We start from the raw sequence: 22,885 nt of genomic DNA, 5'->3' as shown, positions 1-22,885 counted from the left end.
TTTCACAAGGAATATCATTTTATTACTGTAATCACAAAATCGTAATTTCTGTACAGGAATGTATAAGTGAACATTATTCAAAGCATTGATAATTCACTTCATAAAGAGGGGAAACATACTACAGAACATATTGTAAAGAAAAAATATTGTAAAATTTTCTGGTCTTGCAGTGCACTATTTAGTGCAAATATTTAAGACACAATAGTGTTCAATTCAGCAAAGTATTGCAGAATGTCATGCCACAGTCCACTTAATTCAAAGAGGGTCAGGACATGCAGCTTGTAATAAAATGTCAGAGTGCGTGTGTGTGTGTGTGTATATATATATATATATATATATATAAAACCACATGTAATTCATAAAATATATAGTGGTTTATTTAGATGGTTTTAAATGATTTCACTGTGGAATTCAGCATAACTGGAACAACATCCAAGGTCTTCTTAACGGCAATAATCTTATTGCTAGGCAATGGCTTTGGCTTCAGGTAGGAATGCTTCCCAGTATTTTATCAGCTGTGAATGATAATTAAAATATAAGTTATTCTCATTACCTTTTTGTCATTTATATGCATATATCCTGTACAGCATTAAAAAAAAATCTACATAAGCCGGGCGGGGTAGCTCACACCTGTAATTCCAGCACTTTGGGAGGCTGAGGTGGGTGGATCACCCGATGTCAGGAGTTTGAGACCAGCCTGGCCAACATGGTGAAACTGTCTCTACTAAAAATACAAAAATTAGCCTGGCAATGTGGCGCTTGCCTGTAATCCCAGCTACTGGGGAGGCTGAGGTAAAAGAATCACTGGAACCCAGGAGGCAGAGGTTGCAGTGAGCCAAGATCACACCACTGCACTCCAACCTGGACAACAGAGCAAGACTCCGTCTCAAAAACAAACAAACAAAAACAACATAAAAAAACCATACAAATAGCTAACTAACAATGACTAATATTTACTAACATCTGGGTTTTTTTTGTTTTGTTTTCTTGAGGCAGAGTTTCACTCTTGTTGCCCAGACCGGAGTGCAAGGCATGACCTCGGCTTACTGCAACCTCCACCTCCCAGTTCAAGCGATTCCCTGCCTCAGCCTCCTGAGTAGCTGGGATTACAGGCGCGCCACCATGCCCAGCTAACATTTTTGTATTTTTAGTAGAGACAGGGTTTCTCCATGTTAGCCAGGATGGTCTGGATCTCCTGACCTCAGGTGATCCACCCACCTCGGCCTCCCAACGTGCTAAGATTACAGGCATGAGCCGCTGCGCTCGGCCAATGTCTGGTTCTTAAAGTAATCATTTTAATTTCCTTATCTGAAGTCCATCAATATATTTCATATATAAATTATTTAAAACATTAATTACTCCTGGCTATTTTTAGTTTTTGATGTAAAATAATAGAGTTCTTTTAATGTACAATTTTTTGTTTTATGCAAAATTTTATATAGAACAGTGTTACCATATATGAAAGTAAATAATACAACTACATGACCTTTTCCAGCATAAAGTGACAGGATTTCCCAATTCAGAGCATATTGACAGTTTATGTTATTGCTAGACAAAAAAAAAAAATGGGATATAAGGAGGAAGAAAAGAAAATATTGAACAAGAAAAAAAAAAGGACTGGATAGAATTAGCTGCCAGTCTTCCTTGAATAGTCCAGAGAACAGACTGAAATATAAACTGAAGTCATGTTTAAAACAATTCCTTTAAAAACAAGCTTATATGACTTATTTTCATATTTTAAAACATTTAACTTTATGAGCTGTTTAAATAAAAATTAAAGACAATTTGAAGACATCATACCACTTAATTCAAAAACAACCTATTATGTTTTACACAAATGACATTCTAGATCCACATATTTTAAAACTGGAAGGAAAAAATCCTTCAAGATATTAAATTACTTGACCTGTTACTCTAATTTACATTAAAATATACAGGAAAATTTTCTGCGATTATCTTTTTATTTACTATACCATTAAAATCCATGGTAAATGAGACAAATGCCACTTGCAGCATTCAACCACCACCAGCCCCAAACAAAATAAAGCAAAAATGAAAACAGTACAGTTTTTTTTTTAATTCTGAAAAAGTGTTTAGCTTAAGTTCTATTTGTTATGGAAGAGAAGAACTTACTATGAGAATTTACTCAAACAGGTCTGACCAACAAGGAAAACAAACTAGAAAGACAGTGAAAGGGGAAAGTTGCCCATGAGGTTTCTGATGGCCTAAAACTGGGAAAAGTCTATCTCTGCCTTAGTGTTAAGCAGAGGCAAAAAAAAAAAAAAAAAAACCCTGAGATAGTTTCCAATTAGTTTACCCCTTTATCCTTTACCATCACTGGCTTTCTGTCTTCCATTTCTTATTCTTGAGTTTAAATGCCCAGTTCATTAATCATCTTTTTAAAATAAGAAAGTATACCAAAAACAAATTCTAGAAGTTTAAGTTATAAACAAAAATGGCTTACCTGTTGTTGTGTTTGAACTAGTGATTCTAAGTACTTGATGATAACGGTTTTAAAATCCTTCACTCGTTCTTTCTGTTGAAGTACATTTTAAAAAGTCCGTTAGTAGAAAGCTAAATTCAACTTTACCACAAAACTGCAGCAAAATGTGACCATGTTATTAAGATAAATACAAAATTATTATACATGCCTCAAATCTTCCCACTTCTTTTCGAATCGTTTTAGATATCTGTTCAAAATCTCTTTCTCCTTGTTGCACTTTCGCCTCCCACTAATAAAAACAAACAAACATTTTATGCTTATCTCAAAAAAAAAGTATAGTACTGTCAAGACCGCTCACTTAATTTAATCACAATGCCTGAAAATCCTGAAAAAGCTCAATATTGGCAATGCACAATTTAGCACCAACAAAAATTGCATTTAACTTTCAACCAATAGAAATGCATGTTAGCTTAATTTCCATTAATATTCCACAGATTTGCTCAATATTAAGATATTTCAATACTGTACTTAATAAACTACAATGTCCAAAGCTTAATTAAATATAACTAAGAGGAAAGATTTTGTGCATAAAATTCACCACAAAATAAATTATCAGTGTTACAGTGTAATTTTCTTAATTACTTTTTTATATCAATAATTATTTCAGAATATATCAATACTGTTAAATCCAAGGATATGTGCTCATCAAATTTTATATGCTGATGGAAACACTTTAAATTAGGAAAATTACATGATAAATATTTTAAAAATATTTTTGTAATAGTAAAATGACCAGATTGGAAAAAAATGTGGAATTATAGTCTAATGAAGACCATCAATAAATATTAAATTCAGTACAGAAACAACAAAATGTTGTGATTAGTGAATAATGAAATAACTAAAATAACTGAAGATTTAAGCAATGAAATGATATTTTTCCCACTATGTAACCAAAACACTGGTACATACTCTTCAAAGGGCAGGTACATTTATTTTTAGTAATATAAAGGTTGTCCTACCTCTTCAATTTCCTTATTGAAGCATGGTAAGAAAAGTGTATAAATTATAATAAACTTATACAAATTCACTAAAATACCATATATAATACATATATATGGGGGATAATGTTGCCTGGACAGCTAAATGTGGGAGAAATCTAGCTCTAAAACCATTTTTAGACACAAAATAATAATCTGAAATAAAATTAACCATCTATTAATAAATGTGTAATTATTAATGTAAAGGTTAATTTTAGCTGTTTTCCTTGTATGCTTCTTTATCCATTCCATAAGTAACAAAGGGCTCTGGAGATTTTAATAATGATCAAAATGTTAAAGTAATTCTAACACAGTTCATAAAAATATGCAAAAATAGCTACGTGTTGAATGGTTTAGAAAAAAATTATGAAAAATTATGTATATATGAATGACTCATGAAAAACTTAAGTAAAGAGATAAAGCATTTAGTAATCACCTCTCTTATTTCATTTTTAGCTTGCTGTATTTTATCTGGTTTGTTAGCAACCATCATTTTTGCTTCAGCTTCACGTTTTTTGAGCAAAGTAATTTGAGCATCTTCCCATTTCTGCCAGCACTTCATTCGATGGTCAAACACACCCTATAAGTGAATGACATAATGCTATTAAGTAAGAGTAACATTTAAAATACTTTCATAACACTAGAAGTGTTATAATACTGAAAGCAATAAAACTAAGTATTTAAGTGCTATTCTAATATACTAAGATACTGAAAATAAGTATGCCAATATCAAAGAAAATAATCTCCATATTCATTTGCTTAAAACAAAAAAACCCTGTCAGTGGATGAAACATCTTCAGAATAAAAACTACATTCAAAACCCATTTCATCACTAGCCTTTAGGGCTTTAAATATGGTTTATAAGATTTATAACAGCGTTTTATGCTTTGAAGAAAGATGTCTTTAATAGGAAAACGCTAGTGTCATACCTACACTGGAAATTTTCCCGCTAAATAATATTAGAAGCATATTAAGTATTAGAAACATGTCTGAAATTGAAAAGACAAAAATGGGAAAAACTCATAAGATATGTGGTAGACGAAATTACCATAGCAAATTAAAAAAGGCAAAGCAATCAAAAAGTAAAATATAACAAAATGAATAAAAAGACAGTCTTAAGATGAAAAGGGCAAAAGATGAAGAGGACTATATTTTTTTTTATATATACACTGCAGAACTAAAGAAATAGACAAAAAGATCCTAATACAATAAGTCAACCAAATCCATGACTTCTCTCAAGGAGTCTGGCAGAGCAAGAGCAAGTGAATAGAGAAAAGAAATGAAATATGGACAAATAAGAGTAATTAGAAGTCTCATGAAAAAAATGATGGATGGATGGGAGAACCCACTAAGAATCCTCTTTCTGGCTTGATGTTAGAGAAATATTAAAATTATTTTAGTAATTACTAATCAAACATTCATGAAGTAAACATGAATAAATTGGGTGAACCAGGAAGCACTAAATCCAAGTTATTTTAATTTATTCCAAATAAAAAACTTTTTGAACCATGAAACAGTAAAAATACATGTTCCTATAGGGATCTGCTGAAGAGAAAAATATGTAGGTAGTGTATTTTTAAAAAAGCAGGCTTTGGAGAAAATCAAATTTCGTTCTAATATTAGTTTTGTCACCACATGACCATGGGTAAATTCACTGAACTTCTCCAAGCTGTAATGATCCCAAATATGAAGGTGGGAAGTGATGTCTACATTTATGGATTAGAAATAACATGAGGAGTATATTATTGCATAGTGACTTAACCTAGTGGATGCTTAATAATCAGTAGGTACAGCCATTATGGATTACTTCTAAATAACATACACATGTAAATGTAGTTAACTGTTAAGCTTTCTATTAAAAGTGCAAAGGATAGCTTAGTATTATGGAAAAAATGTATAACTAAACAGCATTTACATCATATGGCAATTTTTAAAAATGTGATAATAGCATTAAAAAATCCAATCAACCAGAAACCAAAGCATTTTTCCAAACGAATTCTTAAGGATCATGAACATTTTAAATTAACCAGGACAACAGATATCCAGGGCAAACTGGCAGTCAAAGCACCTTATCTATGGGTATTTAAATCCACTTTGCTATATTTAATTTGTCTTTTAATTTTTCTTACATTATTAAGTGAATCTTACTGTCCCCTTTGTCTGCTTTTCTTATATTTAAAATACCATGTTTTTCCTAAAACATCCCTTATTATAAATTAACTTTGCTTTAGTCAAATTAAGTTAGGCTAAAATCCAAAAGTAACACATCTAACACAAATAGATTCAGAAAAAGTCACTATCATTTAAAACAGCAGTGTTCAATCCTTTGGCTTCCCTGGGCCACATTGGAAGAAGAATTGTCTTGGGTCACACATAAAACATACTAACACTAAGTGATGAGCTTAAAACAAAAAAATGTCATCAGTGTTTTTTACAATTTTCTTTTTTTTTTTTTTTTTTGAGACAGAGTCTTGCTCTGTCGCCTAGGCTGGAGTGCAGTGGGGCGATCTCAGCTCACTGCAAGCTCCGCCTCCCAGGTTCACGCCATTCTCCTGCCTCAGCCTCCTGAGCAGCTGGGACTACAGGCACCCGCCACCATGCCCAGCTAATTTATTTTTATTTTTAGTAAAGACGGGGTTTCACCGTGTTAGCCAGGATGGTCTCGATCTCCTGACCTCATGATCTGCCCGCCTCGGCCTCCCAAAGTGCTGGGATTACAGGCATGAGCCACAGCGCCCGGCCATGACATCATTTTAATAAAGTTTGTGAATTTGAGTTGGGCCGCATTCAAAGCTGTCCCCGGCCACATGTTGGAAAGCTTAACACAAACAATCCCTCTCACTTCCTACACACACACACACACACACACACACACACACCCGGCCGCATGTTGGAGAGCTTAACACAAACAATCCCTTTCACTTCCTACACACACACACACACACACACACACACACACACACGACCACATGTTGGAAAGCTTAAGACAAACAATCTCTCTCATTTCCCCCCCGCCCGCCCCCACACACGACCACCAAAAAGTAATGTAAGATTTTAGGCCTAGTCTTGCTTTAGGTGAACAGGGCCATATCTTTTCTTCATTTATAAATTCCTCTGTTCAGTAAAAATTTGATTCCTTAAAATATGTACCAATACAGGGAAAAAGCTAATGAACATGCCCTTTAATTCAATATTTGCTTAAGTTCTCAATATATACATCAACGGGCTTTTCCATTGATATGCTAAATCTAAACTAATGCGGTCCCTGTCCAATTTATTATCTCATAGTATTCTAGAACCAGGACATGTTTATTGTGGTACAGATGTGGGAGCTATGATAAAGGTAAGACTACTAAAGTCAGGTTATTTCAGGAAAAAAAATTAATCTTAAATATACAAATTAACTTTTTCTTTGTTTTCTTTCCTTTGTAACAAAATAACAGAAAATAAAAAAGAACCAGCACCAGTCAAACTTCTAACAATGCTATATTAAATCAATTAAATCGTAACAATGTTTCCCTTTGTATGTCAAGATACTAATCCACTCTAGTAGAACCATTATAAGAGGGATAAGTTTACATGGATCATCCATTTAGGACCTCCATTACTCTGCTAATTTATGGCATACATTTGTATGCAAGCTGCTCTCAGTTAGACAAGATTGCAGATGTCTAACAGTTTTTTTGGCCCATCAAGAAATTTGATGCTACAATTTTAATTATTATCATACTGTAATTCAGTTAATCTGAAAATATGCTGCCCAGCTTCATGGAGTTTTGAAGAGGTGCTGAGTATTTATAGCCAAACAATAAAGCGTTTAAACCCCTTTGGGAACCCATCTTTTAGTTAAATAAATTTTTTTAGTATGTTTTATAAATTGGGATCCCCTACAAAAATTATTTATGAAGAGTTCTAGTGCTAAAAACATTAAGAACCATTGTCCTCAAATCTCTGACCCTACTCTAGTGGTTCAAAGAAACCCAATACATGACAATGCTTGTAAGGATACAGCCAAAACTTATAGTTCTAAATTGCAGAGACCATGTACTATACAAAAGAGGAAAACAGGAGTTTCCTGACACAACGCCAGACTTTGGCAATATTTTGAAATGGGTAAAATTTAGCTTTTTCTTTAGTGTTCCAATTCCTGATGTTCTTTGATCCTAACAATGGCTCTATATTAATCCCCAAAGTACTCCTAATTTGAAGAACTATCATCAGAAAAGTACGCTCGATATGGATAAAACCAAAGGTTAATTAATATTAAGCACCTATTTGAAATAGATAATAAGCAAACAAAAATTGGGCAAAGGACATGAAGAGTTCATTCACAGAAAAAGAAATGTAGGGCCGGGTGCGGTGGCTCATGCCTGTAATCCCAGTGCTTTGGGAGGCCGAGGTGTGTAGATCACGAGGTCAAGAGATGGAGACCATCCTGGCTAGGTGAAAGCCCGTCTCTACTAAAAATACAAAAATTAGCTGGCTGTGGTGGCACACGCCTATAGTCCCAGCTACTCAGGAGGCTGAGGCAGAACTGCTTGAACCTAGGAGGTGGAGGTTGTAGTAAGCCAAGATTGCATCACTGCACTCTAGCCTGGCAACAAAGCAAGACTCCATCTCAAAAAAAAAAAGGAAAGAAAAAGAAATGTAAATGGTTTACCATTTGTAAAGATGTCTTGATTCACACTAAGTAAATGACAACTTATAAAACAAAAAACCTTCATTCTTGGGTGGTAGTAAAAAGAAACATGTAGGTTTAGGTAGCTTAGGGTACAAAGTAAAATCTTTTTGAACAGTAATCTGGCAATACTTACTGAAATTTAAAATGCATATACCCTCTGGTCAGCAATTCTACTTATAGAATCTTTATGTCCAAAGAGTTATCAAAATACTTGATTTTTTAAAAGACTAGACTATAATTCAAGGTATATCTAAATGTTATATGGTGGAATGCTATACAACCATTAAAAAGACATCTACCGGCTGGGCGCAATGGCTCATGCCTGTAATCCCAGCACTTTGGGAGGCTGAGGCAGGCGGATCATGAGGTCAGGAGATCGAGACCATCCTGGCTAACACGGTGAAACCTCGTCTCTACTAAAAATACAAAAAAATTAGCCAGGCGTGATGGTGGGCACCTGTAGTCCCAGCTACTCGGAAGGCTGAGGCAGGAGAATGGCGTGAACCCGGAGGCGGAGCTTGCAGTGAGCTGAAATCACGCCACTGCGCTCCAGCCTGGGCAACAGAGCGAGTCTCCATCTGAGAGAAAAAAAAAAAGACATCTACTTATGTTGATAGGGAGACCGCTCTATTAAGTGGAGTGGGTGTAAAAAGCAGACAAAGAACACTACACACAGTATATTATTCCTTTTTGAGAAAGGAAGGGAGGGAGAGAAGGGGATGGAAGGAATAAATAGACAGAGGGAGAATTAGCTTCATGTACATGCATAGCTAATTCTGTAAAGACACAGAAGAACCTAACAGTTTATGACTGAGGTCAGAGACTACAGGTCTTAGTTCTGGAGGCAAATTTACCTTGCTGAGCTATTAGAACTATCATGTATGTGCATTATTTTTTCAAATACAAGTGAATTAGTTTAAAATAAAGAATAGGACAAAAACAAAAACCATAAAAATTACCTGTCGCCTCCTTCCATAATATCTTAATTCCTTTGTGTAGTTGATCTGGGCTAGGTTTCAGTAGAAACTAATCTTAAAGAGCTTAATTCACCTGAAGGCAACTTGACCACAGCTCTTTAACTCTTTTAGTCAATGAATCATTAATTCAGTATTTCCACAAATGTGTTCCATATATGTAAATAGATATTTGGTGGAAAATAATTCTTGTTCAAATGAATTTAGAAGCCTCTGGATTAAAATTTGTTTTCTTTTTCACTCCTAACCAGTTCTAAGCTTTTAAAAGGCATTCTGAATTTCGCAAACAGGGATACTATATACATAATTTCCCAAACTAAGCTAACTGTAATCCATCTTTTGGTGCCAGTGTTCTATAGAAAGTATTTTGGAAAACATGAATACAACTGTAATTTCAGGAAATATAGTAACACAGCAAAAAGATTTAGGGTATGAGGAAAGCTGTTTTTGAGGGATCAATATCCATTACCCAGGCAGGCCATCACTGCCAGGGGGTCTTTTTCCAGGCTAGCTCTTATTAGCAGATATGTATTCTTTTTTTTTTTTTTTTTTTTTTTTTTTTGGCGATGGAGTCTCTGTCGCCAGGCTGGAGTGCAGTGGCGTGATCCTGGCTCACTGCAACCTGTGACTCCCCGGTTCAGGTGATTCTCCTGCCTCAGCCTCCTGAGTAGCTAGGACTACAGGCATACGCCACCATGTCCAGCTAATTTTTGTATTTTTAGTAGAGCCGGGGTTTCACCATGTTGGCCAGGATGGTCTTGATCTCCTGACCTCGTGATCCACCCGCCTTGGCCTCCCAAAGTGCTGGGATTACAGGCGTGAGCCACAGTGCCTGGCTCACGCCTGTATTCTTACAGACACTGCCCAACTCCCCTTTTTTGACCCACAGGTTTGTTGGAAGTGTCACACTTTTTTACAACAGCTCTCATGCTATTGGGCGCTCTGGTAAGAAGTGAGAGTAGGTGGGACAAATCTGTAAACTGGATCTCCGTACATCACAAGCTGCCTATATATAATGAAGTATATATACTCTGACAACTGCTATCTATATTAACATTTCTAAATACTGAAAAATTAATCACCAACAGCATAAGGAACAACATTTAAAACAGTAAAACACAAGTAAAATTGGTAATTTTACCAAATAAAAGAAAGCACCATTCTGAAGTGCTAAGAATGCTCTAGTAATAAATGTCACCAGTCGCTTGAGAACAGAACCATCAATAAATATTCTCATTGTAGATGAGTACTGACTTGATCACAGACTTTAGCTAAAAAAATTTTGCATAAGAGAGAAACAAGATCTCATTAACTTTCTAGATGTTTAAATTCAAGGTAAAAAGTAAATACCCAGTACCCCTCAAACCCCATGATAACTAATATCCATAACAAAAATTCAAAGATCTTAAAGTATCTTCTGAAACATGATACACTGGGTAACGTTCAGTTCAGTTTAACTGTCTGAAAACTGCAGATATCTGTAGAATACTAATTTTTACTAACTGGATTAACTTTCTCAACTATTCAGAAATTGGACTATTATATAAATATTACCATTCAATAACACAATTTATGATCTAATCTACTCCCATCTCATCTATAAACACATGGTGACTACACATTTGAGGATACAAGGTCTGATTACATCCAAATTCATGATAAAGCCCCCATTAAACATATTCACTGCAATAATCGTTTCTGGTTTTATCCTATTTATTACACAGTCAGCTTTACTAATGGTAATAGAGTCCGGTGAGTAGTTTCAGTTAGTGCTAGAATGAGCAAACAAATGCTATTAGTCAGTTCCAAACTTGTATAAGCAAATACATAAGTAAATGTATAATGTTTTCTATCTTATCTGTCATTCCTTAGACCTGTTAAAAACATTAATTCTATCTATTATACTGTGCATGTCATAGGGAATGAAGTATTAAGTTATGTATACTTATCTTGAAGCCATTTTATTCATGCTAGTATAGGAGGAATTTAGACATGTAAATACATAATTAATAGGAAACAAAATACTTTTTAAAGTACACGACACAAGTGAGAAGCATGCAAGAAAGGGCTTACTTTCACTGCAGCAATAAGACGAATGTAGTCACTAAGTAGTTCTGAAAACATATAAAAGTCAGCAAAAGCTTGTTCTTGATGTAACTGGTCTATCTTCTCCTCAACCTCTGCAAGCTGAGACAAAGCTCTAGATAAAGCAGTATGATCCTCAGAATTACCTAACATGGCAGCACTTTTAGCAAAGGCAGCTGTGTTGGCTGAAAGTTCTGAAATTTAAAAAAAAGTATGCAATTTTAGTGTTCACTCATAAAATTTTAAAATATTGTATTGATTTTCCACTTTTCTCTAAATTTTACTTATTCACAAGTTGCTCAAATAATATTTTAAATTAATTAATATGAAACAATTAGTCATTAAAATGCCTCAGGCATAAATGCCAAGTGCTCGGAGATCTACTGAAAACACGGACAAATCACTGCTTATATTCCAAAGGGATGAACTATGTTTAAATCATTTAGTATAAAAATCTGCCTCCTGTTTTTTCTCCCACAGTGTTCACTGTTTCTCTGTCCATTCCTAAAAATGAAATATATTTTTAATATCAGAAGAACTGGTAATACTCACAATTGATTTATACCACATTTCTGGCCTTTAAACATTTGTCATTGAAAATAATGTCTATAATTTTAATGAGAATATTATTTAGCTAACAGGAGCAAAGGTAAAATTATATACACAATTAACAAATTTTATTGTTTGTTTCCTTTGTTGTACAACAATCTCAGTAAAATATTAGAATTTCTAAAAAGATTTAGAATGTGATCATTTCAGATATTTCAAATAAAGAAAAGTAGATGTTTACAGGCTAAATACTGTCAATGACTAACAATTACACTGCCTGGAAACTGCTCTGTTGCTCTACATTATGTAAAGTTCTCCAAAAAAGCCCATTCCCTAAGAGATATATGTAATTCAAATGGCAAAAGCTGTTACAAACTACTTTCAATAATAAATGTATTAATAAGTTTCTATAATTATTTTAATAAAATGTACTGCTGGTAATGTTACATATTATTTGCTTATTAAATATCTTGGACAATTGATATGCACATTGTTGGACTCTTTAAAAAACCAAAAAACTATAATTTCACTGTGGATTAAAATATTACAACTCAAATTTTCTATGAATTTTTAACAAAAGCTCCAGATTTTTCAATGTTGCAGTTCAAAAATGAAGAAAATACTTCAGAGGGTTTTACAGGAAATAGACACACAAAACAAATACTTTCCAAAAAATTTTCAAAAAGCAATTTTCAAATCTTGTTTTTTTATTATAATCACAGTTACTAATTGATAAGACCTCTTCATCCATTTAACTGTAACTATACTTAACAAAAAGTTAATCAAGTGACCAAGTTTTAATCCAAAATTCAAATATAGTTTTCTTTGTTCTTTTTTTTTAGCTCACATCTGTACCAGTTAACAGTTTTCTAAGCTCGTTATTTTTCTACTTCTAAACTAGTTATTAAATCAAAATAGAACAAAAAAATTTAAATAATAAAGTTGAACTAGAAAACATTGTCTTAAACGACTGTTTTCTCTCTTCTGCAATAACTTAAGAATATTTATTTTCATAAAATTTAAATAAAATATTTTCATTAGTTTTATGGTGCTAACCACGTAGGTAGTAAGGCAAACAAACCTTTTCTATGACAGACCAAGGCTTCAACACTGGCGTGAAGTTTCCTAAGTTGCTGATCCAGATTCTCAAATTGCTGCTGCTTTTCTTCAAACCACTATGAAAAAAAATGAAAAATGGAGCTAATTTAGGAAGACCAAACCATTGTAAATTAGGTTACCAATAGCAAGCTACATTCCTTGTTTTAAAGCAACAAATTAACCATGTATAACCATGGTGGCCAACTGATGTGGCTGAGAACTAAACTCAATAAGCAAATTAATATCCTATTTTCCACTTGTACAGCTTTAAAATGCAATTGTTGGGCTCATTAATTCATCTCATTATTCAAGTCGAAAAATCAGCTCTTACTGCATCCGATTCATTCATCTTGATTGTCATTTTGTTGACAGCGTCGGCAGCCTTGTTCACCATCCTCAATATTCCTGCTCCACTCAGAGCCTGTGTATTAACTGCTCTAGGCAGCTGGAATTGAATGACAAATAAGGGCAAACAAACCGGTTAAAAGCCTGGAGGTTTAACTAGGCACAAAAGTGATCCCCCCTCCTCCCCCCTCCCCCCACATACAAATTTTAAAAAAGAGGTTGTATTTTCTTCACTCTCATACATTTCAATAGTGAGATCTAATTTCTCAAATATACTACTTGTACATTCTCAAAGGAAAACTTAAAAAATAGACTTTCCATTTGCTTTTCTTCTGCACGTTTACATTTAGATGGAACAAACACCCTGTTTGTCAAAATACATTAAGAAATTGCCAAGTACCCTAACACTGGCCACCTGTTTGCTAACAGAAATAAACTGTTTATAAGGAAAGAAGAAAGTCTTGAGAAAAATCTCCTTATGCTCAGTTAGCATTGTGTGATTTTGAGTTTTTTTAAAATTCTGCAACTCAAGTAAATTAAAGAAAAAAACGCAAACTAGAACTCAAATTGCTCTTAAGAGCCAAAAATATACGAAACATTTCAAATAAAAAGAGCATCATGTTTAGAATTTAGGCTCTTTCAAGTCACAAATTTGCATTTCAAAACTTTAATAAGGATACCAAAATGTAGACAAGCAAATACACATTCAACTTTCTCTTTCTCTAAAACGAAGTCTGAATAAACTTATTTCAACATGATGCCTGAGGAACAACTTAGGGCATTCAGAGTTAGACTACTTATAAATCACTCTCTTAAATCTTGTTTTAAGTGTTCGAGAAAGGGACTAATCACCCTAAACATATCAAAGCAAAGATATTTTGCTACTAATTTAGCAGGGTAATTAAAGCACTAAGCAAAAAATAATAATAATAATTGCTTTATTCTATCTATTGACCCAATTATTTACTATATATAGTCATATAAATTACAATGACAAATAACGAGTTCATATACAAAAATTTAATATAGAAATAATACCTCCGAACTTTCCAAGAACTGCCTTAAATCAGGATCCTGTAGTAAAGTTGGATGTTTTACTGTTCTTTGAAGATACCTAGATTTAAGAGTAAAAATGCTCCTTTATCAGTAGCATCTTGAATTACAGTTCAACAAAATGATAAAAAAATAGAAATACTAGGAAAAAAGGTGTCCTCACTACCTCCTATTAGACTGCTCTCGCTGTAATTACTTAGAATCTTACAGCAATTTAATAATTAAAAAGGTTTTTGTTCATCTTTTGAAAATTGATATACTATCCACTTTTCAAAACTATGTAAAAAGAGAAATGGCAAGGGGTGGGAGTGGGGAGAAGTTAAATAACTTACCAAACTTCTCATTGCAAAGTATTAATGTTGTAAAGGGGTATGTGAGTTTGTTGCATAATTTTATCTTTGGGTAGAGTCATGTTCTCAACTATAATTTTAGAGTTCTAAGAAACATATTAATATTACTATATATATTCTACTCAACCAAGTTTTAAACTGCTATTATCATCAGAATGGGGAAGAGTCTACCAACATTTTTTTGCATGTCAGCATATTTAAATGATCACAATTAGCTTTAGTCCTCACTTGACAAGAACTAAATTTTCTTCAATATTTTCCCCATACCTCTTCAAAGGTATTTATTCAGTATTTCTATTTTTAAGGGGTTTGCTGTTTTTGGTAAATGTCTTATCTAATATGATACCATACAAAATCAAATAAATGAATACCACATAAAATGAATAAAAATGAAAAAGTTAGAAATACCACTATGAAATCAATTTCCCTTTATTAGAAAAGCTCACATGTGCCTGTCACCCATAATAAATTACCAATCATGACTTCATAAAAGGAAATAAGGTCAACTATTTGATGATTCTCGATTACTTATCTAATCCCATTAAAAACAACTGCTATCTTTCCCCAAGTTAATAACCATATGCAGTAATATTTCAGTTATAATATTTTTCCTCAAAATAACACATTTATTTTATTTCTTTAGAATAAATGTAGTCCGTAATTTCTTCTACCTTTTTGTAAGATTATAAAATATGCCTAAAATTAATGTTTCCAAAAAAGTGATAATCTTCTCTAAAGTCAAATTCTATACATTGATCAAAATGACTATTTTATCAGTATCAAAATGTTAACTTCTGTTTTTATATATTTAAATAAAATATACAGCATACTAAACTTCATTTTAAGTCAGTAGTCCACATAAGAAGTCATTATACTAGAACCAGAGCATTTAACAGATATCTTCAATACAATCTATGCTGGGTTTAAAAAAATTTTTGCTACCTATATTATGAAGCCAAAAAAGGGATGCAGCAAGAACACTAATCCTGCAGGTTTAAGAAATGTTGGTATTTCCCCACTTGAATTTGACTTACAATTTTAACACTGAAGTTCTCTCACAATATATCAGATAAGTTATTTAGTTGTTTAGACTGAGTACTACTTGAAGGCAGTTTGCATAAGTTGCTCATCTCTGTGCATACAACAGCTAGGTAATAGCAGGCACTCAGATACTTGTAACAAACAAACAAAAACCCAAGAAAGACAAAACATCTAGTACTTAACCTCTAAGAAATATTCCAGCACGGTGAGGTGGCTCATGCCTGTAATTCCTGCACTTTGGCAAGCAGATCACAAGGTCAGGAGTTCGAGACCAGCCTGACCAACATGGTGAAACCCCGCCTCTACTAAAAATACAAAAATTAGCTGGGGGTGGTGGCATGCACCTGTAGTCCCAGCTACTCAGGAAGCTGAGGCAGGAGAATTGCTTGAACCTGGGAGACGGAGGTTGCAGTGAGCCGAGATTGCGCCATTGCACTCTAGCCTGGGTAACAGAGCGAGACTCCATCTCAGAAAAAAAAAAAAAAGAAAAGGAAATATTCTAATATTTCAAACCTAAGTGGAAATACCTTGTATCATTTATATTCTAAAACAGCTTTCCAAAGTGAGTTCTGTAGAATACTACTAGTCTCACATACTATTCCATGAAAAAGACTGATTCCATATCAAGAAAGTTTGAAACATATACATATTCCTGTCTTTTAAAATTCGTATCAAACAGCATTTTATTAAGTGTTGTGAGAACTCCTACAGAAAATACCCCTAGTTTAACTTTGTTAAACCCTATGTTGACAAAGCTCAATTGACTATAGATCTTTTCCACTCTACTACAAATTAGCATTCTGAAGAATCAATTTTGAAAAATGATATTCAGAAAAAGGGAATAAAACTTTCCTTCTCAAGGGCAACATAAAATAAAGCTAAATACATATACTAAATACATATGCTAAAAAATATATGTTTCTTTTTAGGTTATATATATGTTTCTCATATATAAGCTTATCTGCTTTTATACATATAAGCTTACATAATGTTTTAATTAAGAACAGAAACATAAAATGGATTTTAAAACAATAAATATTTATAAACATATGCCAGTTCGGAATTAAGACCAGAGATGGTTGTAATACGAAGGAAAGACACGGGACAAAAAGGGTAAATGAGTGTAGGAAGAAGACAGGAAAAGAGGTATGGGGAGAAACAGAAACACTGAAAAGAGACAGAAATAAAAGACAATGGAATTGATCAATATCACATCCAATAAGAGGTGCTCAGTAATTGTTCTTCAAATTTACTTCAAGTTACTGATGAAAAATCACTCAAGGCTTTCAAATTCTTATTTATTTGCCAGAAACAAAACAAAACAAAATAAAGTAGGTTATATAAAATGCTTGAGAGCAACAGAGTTACAAATATTTATGTTGCTTGAAACTAAAACACAAGCGCACATAATAGGAGAATAAAAAGGTAGAAAGAGCCTGGGTCTTGGATAACATTCACTTTTTCATTCAGCAAATACTTACTGAGCTCTTACTACCTATTAAGTACTGTTTTGAGTACTTGGAACACATCAGTGAGCAAAAGAGACTAAGATTCTTTCCCTGGTGAAGCTTACATTTTAGTACAAGATAGACAATAAACTATAAACATAATAAACATACAAATGATAAAGCAGGTGACAAGGTGGCAAAAGCTATGGGAAAAAAAGACAGAACAATGGGGTAAATGGGACCAAGTATTTAAGATGTGGTTGGTGGCAATATAAACAGAATAGGTCAGAAGAAAGCCAATGACTGGAATAGGCTTCACTTGAAAGATGTTATTTGAACATATGAACTTGAACAAGGAATGAGTTAGCTATGCAGATACCCAGGAACAAAGCATTCTAGGCAGAGGGAGCAGACAGTTGAAAGGACTCTAAGGTAGGAAAATGCCTAGGGTGTTTGAGAAGCAGCAAAAGGTTAGTCTGGCCTAAAGCAGAGTGAGGGATCACGGAGGATATGAGATCAAATGGGTAACACAGTAAGGCGTGCAGGTCATATAAAGTTTTGTAGTCCATTAAAAGGACTCTGGCTTTTATTGAGTAAAATGGGGGCATGGGGCCAGGGTGGGGAGGGGTTAAAATGATCTGATTTATATTTTAGAATGACTACTGTAAAGTTCTGTATTAAAGTAGAAGTGCCAAGAATGGAATCAGGGACACCAATTAGGAGGCTACTGCAGTTAATTAACACCTTTGGACTCAGTCAGTAGACTGGTGAGAAAAGGTTGTATTATCAGATATCAGAAAGAAGCAATAGAATTTCCTGATGAATTAGATAATCCTGAACAGCTGCCTACTCCAAACTCTTTGATTTGAAAGAGTGAATTAATTAATCTACATTAACTGTTTAGGCCAGTTGGATTTTTAGATGCTTGAAATGAACACAATCCTGACACACTACATTTTATTTATTTATTTATTTAGAGACGGAGTCTCACTCTGTCGACAGGCTGGAACGCAGTGGCACGATCTTGGCTCACTGCAACCTCTGCCTCCTGGGTTCAAGCCTCCTGCCTCAGCCTCCCAAATAGCTGGGACTACAGGCATGCGCCACCACACCCAGCCAATTTTTTGTATTTTTAGTAGAGACAGGATTTCACCATGTTGGCCAGGATGGTCTTGATCTCTTGACCTCGTGATCCACCCACCTCAGCCTCCCAAAGTGCTGAGATTACAGGCGTGAGCTACCGCGCCCAGCCTCACACTTACACTTTAAAGACGGAATGCATGTAAGTAATTTACCTAAGGTCACATAGAAAGTGTGTAGTATTAGTACAGGTTTCAACTGAAAAGGAATTATAAATCTTATACACTTATTATTATGCTCTAAATTTCTCATTTTGTATTTGCAGATGTGTATCCTTACCTATAAAATACACTCAATATGATCTAAATATTTGAAGCACTCTCAAGAAAACCAAGCAAGTGATGTTAGGTCTACTCTTAATAGAAGCAGTCTCTGCTTACTTTACTGAGTGTGGCACGGGGGAATACTTGGGTATTTAACCACTTCTTTTCTCTTCCTAACCTTTAATACCAGATATTTATCCTTTCATTCAAGGTAGTCATCTGGATTATCTAAGTTTGAACGAATACGTAAATATCATACTATTAAATAAAATAATACAAAGAAAAATGCTTCCCTAACCCACCAGGTCCAACTGGGCTGGGTATCCCACAGGTGTACCTGTTTGATGTTTAAAGTTTAAGAAATACCACAGAAAAATCACTTTAGAAAAGCTGGCTATATGAAAGGGCAAGAAAAATGCAGTTTTAAAATCCTGTACAGATTAAAAAATAAATGTGTACAGGAAAATTAGCTTGGACAGAAGAATTAAGATTAGATTAAAAGAAACCATTCCAGTTCCTTTGCTTCTATACCTTTATGCCTACATTTTCTTCAGTGATTTTTTTCTAATTGAAAATGAACTTTTCCCTCATACTATACTGTTTCTTTTTTTCACTATTGCAAATGCCACTATGGTAGCATTTAACAAGTAGCATTTATCAGTAAAGAAAGTGTCTTTATACAAACAGGGTCAAGTTTCAATATCCCTTAAAACTCTCCTCAACATTTCATAGTATATGAAGGTATGGTAAGTACTATGCAATGCAGTCAAGTTGGAAGAAACGTAAAGGTAGAATCAAATTATATGTCCTTGGTACAATAAATCTTCATTAAGTTCCTTATCAGGCATGCCATCTGAAATACTTCAAATTTACTCATAGAAAAATAAGACTTGAAAGGTCTCTCAAAGGGTCATGGTTACATTTTCAGGAAAGACTAAGTGAAATCAAGGCAGACCATTATCTACCTTTATTCTTAAAAATATTCAGTCTATGACCTCTCCTACAATAGAATCAATTCAAATGCCTAACCCAAACTTCTCTTGATGCAATTTAAATCCTTTTTCTGGGTAACTGCAGATTCTCACAGACATAATCCCATCTTTAAGCCTTCTCTAAGATTTTAAACTACATATTCTTTTGCTTTTCTTAATGTAAATTGTTCAAATCTAACTTCACTGTGCCATTTTTCTTAAAATTTAAACAATTTACTACTGAAAACTAGAAATAAGTTGCCTTGAGATAGTTTTAAAAAATAATTTGTGACCTAGAGAAATAGATACCATTCCCAAGACCTGCGCTATTCACCCTAACCACTGATTTTAAGCCAGAGAAAAATAAAGAGCAAGCAAACAAAAAAACCAATGAAATTAGAAAGTTTCAAGCCTAGGTAATTACCAACTTGTGTCTTAAATGCTGGGCTTTAAGATAATTTATATTTGTTTTCTCACTTTGTCAGCACAGCAAGGAAGGAATAATTCTAAGATTATGGAAGTGTGGTTCTTCCCATCCTCCCATCCGTCCCCCTTTTAGTCTGCTTCAATGAATACAAGTCTTCAAAGCTATAGGAAATGTGTAGAGTCAAGTACTCTAAAGGAAAACAGAGCTTATATATTAGTCTTTAAGTATAGCTGTCCCTCAGTATCAGTGGAGGACTGGTTCCAGGACATTCTACAGATACCAAAATCTGCAAATGTTCAAATCCCTGACAGAAAATGGCATAGTGTTTGCATAATAACCTATGGACAGCCTCTCATATACTTTAAATCATCTCTAGACTTATAATACCTAATATAATGGAAATACTATGAAAACAGTTGTTAAGCTGTATTGTTTAGACAATAATGACCAAAAATGTCTGTACATGTTTAGTATAGATGTCATTTTTTTTTTCAAATATTTTCCATCCATAGTTAGTTGAATCCACAAATAAGGCACCCACAGATATGGAGGGCCAACTGTATACAGTCAACTCAAGCAAAGACTAATACTTTTGTACATTCAAGTAAAAATCAATTATACAAAAACAAGGGGGGCACAAACTGTACTTCTCACTGTATTTAATAATGTTCTAAGTAAAAACTCTTCAGAAAAGTTAATTTAGATGAACTATAATTAGCTATACTATCCAACACAGTACATGAATGTGGTATAACTTCCTAGAAACCTAAATAAGACCAAAGTGGGATTATTTGCATCCAAAAATTTTTATTTTTCCCCCCATTCACAACTTCCATGTTTTCCAAGTTTAGCAGTTACTTAGTAACTCTTGGTGACTACCTATGATACAATTCTATCCCCAGCTAACTCATGTCTTTATATGTTTTCCATTATATGCTTCTGCTTGTAGCATATAATAGAAAAACAGGTGTTATTTTGTTAGACTACTGATGAGGATTAATAAAAATTATACAGAACAATTATACAGTATTTTGTTAAAAGAAGTAATTTTCTTAAAAAAGTTTATAGCAGTCTTAAGAGCCATCAAGTGGTACTTTGGAAAAAATTTAATCATTAAAACACAGTTGTGCCATATAATGGAATTACATTTATATTAAAGTACAAACATGAGAGTAATAAAATATAGCTGTCTAGAATTACCTTTCAAGAGCTGCTCTCCGTTTTTCTACAAACTCAGTGGATGATGAGTCTTCTTTACCCACTTTGACCTTGGTCATCCCTTTGAAGAAGTTGAATGAGATTCATGATGACTTTATATTGCTGTGAAAGTCTTTCATAATCATTTCTTCATAATTTAAAATACACTCAAAATTTGAACTTAACAGCCCTAAACTTGTAACTGGTATCTTATCTAAAAAGCAAAAACATTTTGAGGAATTAAATCTCATGATACGTTAACATCTTTACTTGGTAAAGACTTAAAACATGAGAGAACAGATAAAATGTTTATAGTTTTCTGACCCATACTGCTTTTGTTTACAGAAAAGCTTACATCAAAAAGATCCCTTATCTGTTGTATTTTATACTCCTGGTAAATTAAAATGTGTTTCTAACCTGATATACATAATGGAATTTCAAATCAATAAATTTAAGCTCAATTAACATTTTCATTTCTCATGAGCAATAATTAAAATTCTTTACTTTGGGATGACAAAAAATAAAAGTAAATGTAATCCATGAATTTATGTTTTCCCTCCTGCAGATTCTAATTTACTTATTTACTATTTACTTATTTACTAATGTTCTTATTTACTTATCATAGCTGGTTTTACAATGGTTGAAAGAAAAAGCTCTTTCATGGAGTTATTTATAACTTCAGATTTAAAAAATAAGTCATGTTAATTATTTCTGTATGGGCAATTTAATTTCAGACTGCAGATTTTTCTCTTTTATTCTCCTGTTCTTTTTCCTTTCAAAAATGTATTCTGTGGAAACAAGGTATTGATACATGCTACAACATGAAAGAACCTTGAACATATGATGCTAAGTGGAAGGAATTTGTCACACACAAAAAAATCATCTACTGCATGATCCTTTTTACATGAAATGTCCAGAATAGGTAAATACTTAGAGAAAGAAAGTAAATTAGTGACTGCCTAGGGCTGGGGAGAATGAGGACATTAGGGGATGATGGCTAAGGGATCCCAGATTCCATTTCGGGGTAATAAAAATATTCTAAAATTGACTGTGGTAATGTATGCACAACTCTTAATATATTAAAAGCCAGTGAATTGGATACCTTCTTTTTTTTTCTTTTTCGAAACACGGTCTCTGTCACCTAGGCTGGAGTGCAGTGGCATGATCACGGTTCACTGCAGCCCCTATATCCCAGGCTCAAGCAATCCTGAGTAGCTGGGACCACCAGTACGCACCACCACACCCAGCTAATTTTTTGTAGAGACAAGATTTTGCTGTGTTGCCCAGGCTGGTCTCAAACCCCTGAGCTCAAGCAATCCAACTGCCTCGGCCTCCCAAAGTGCTAGGATTACATGCATGTGCTACCACACCCGTCCTAGACACTTTAAATGGATGAATTATATGGTATGTAAATTATATTCCAATAAAGCCTAAATTTTAAAAATGGATTATGTAAAACCATACAATTCTTCAGTTTGGTACATCTTCAATTTGGCACATTAATTAACTTATTAATCACCTATTAATGTTTTGTTTAAAATTCCAATGGAATACAATGGCTTGAAAAGGAAAACTTAAAACTACCTCTGACTGAACTACTGGAATTGGGATGTGAATTGTTTCATAAACTCTACTTCCCTGAAAAAAAATCTCACCACTGGGTAGTTTCTTCAATGAAGTTAAAGACCTTCTATCCATTCTACTTTTTAGAGGTAATCGTTAAGGGACATTGTGACCAATAAATAAATAAATAAAACCCCAAACAACCTACCATAACTAGTTA

The 22,885-nt window shown here is 33.7% G+C and overlaps 1 protein-coding gene across 1 annotated transcript in view; it reads right to left on the bottom strand.

Annotated features, from left to right (window-relative positions):
• Nucleotides 1–22,885, bottom strand: part of SNX2 (sorting nexin 2) — a 54,724-nt gene continuing 31,839 nt past the window's right edge. Inside the window, exons 7-15 of the mRNA XM_054488259.2 lie at nt 21,106–21,184; nt 14,251–14,326; nt 13,199–13,312; nt 12,851–12,944; nt 11,209–11,414; nt 3,917–4,060; nt 2,652–2,732; nt 2,465–2,536; nt 1–515 (exon numbers count right to left, since the gene is read on the bottom strand). Of these exons, the coding sequence (XP_054344234.1) occupies nt 465–515; nt 2,465–2,536; nt 2,652–2,732; nt 3,917–4,060; nt 11,209–11,414; nt 12,851–12,944; nt 13,199–13,312; nt 14,251–14,326; nt 21,106–21,184 (917 nt within the window). The 3' untranslated portion in view covers nt 1–464. The remainder of the gene's footprint in view (nt 516–2,464; nt 2,537–2,651; nt 2,733–3,916; nt 4,061–11,208; nt 11,415–12,850; nt 12,945–13,198; nt 13,313–14,250; nt 14,327–21,105; nt 21,185–22,885) is intronic.

Source organism: Pongo pygmaeus, chromosome 4 (genome assembly GCF_028885625.2).
Source record: "Pongo pygmaeus isolate AG05252 chromosome 4, NHGRI_mPonPyg2-v2.0_pri, whole genome shotgun sequence".
Lineage (NCBI taxonomy): Eukaryota > Metazoa > Chordata > Mammalia > Primates > Hominidae > Pongo > Pongo pygmaeus.
This window is presented reverse-complemented; position numbering and strand designations above follow the sequence as displayed.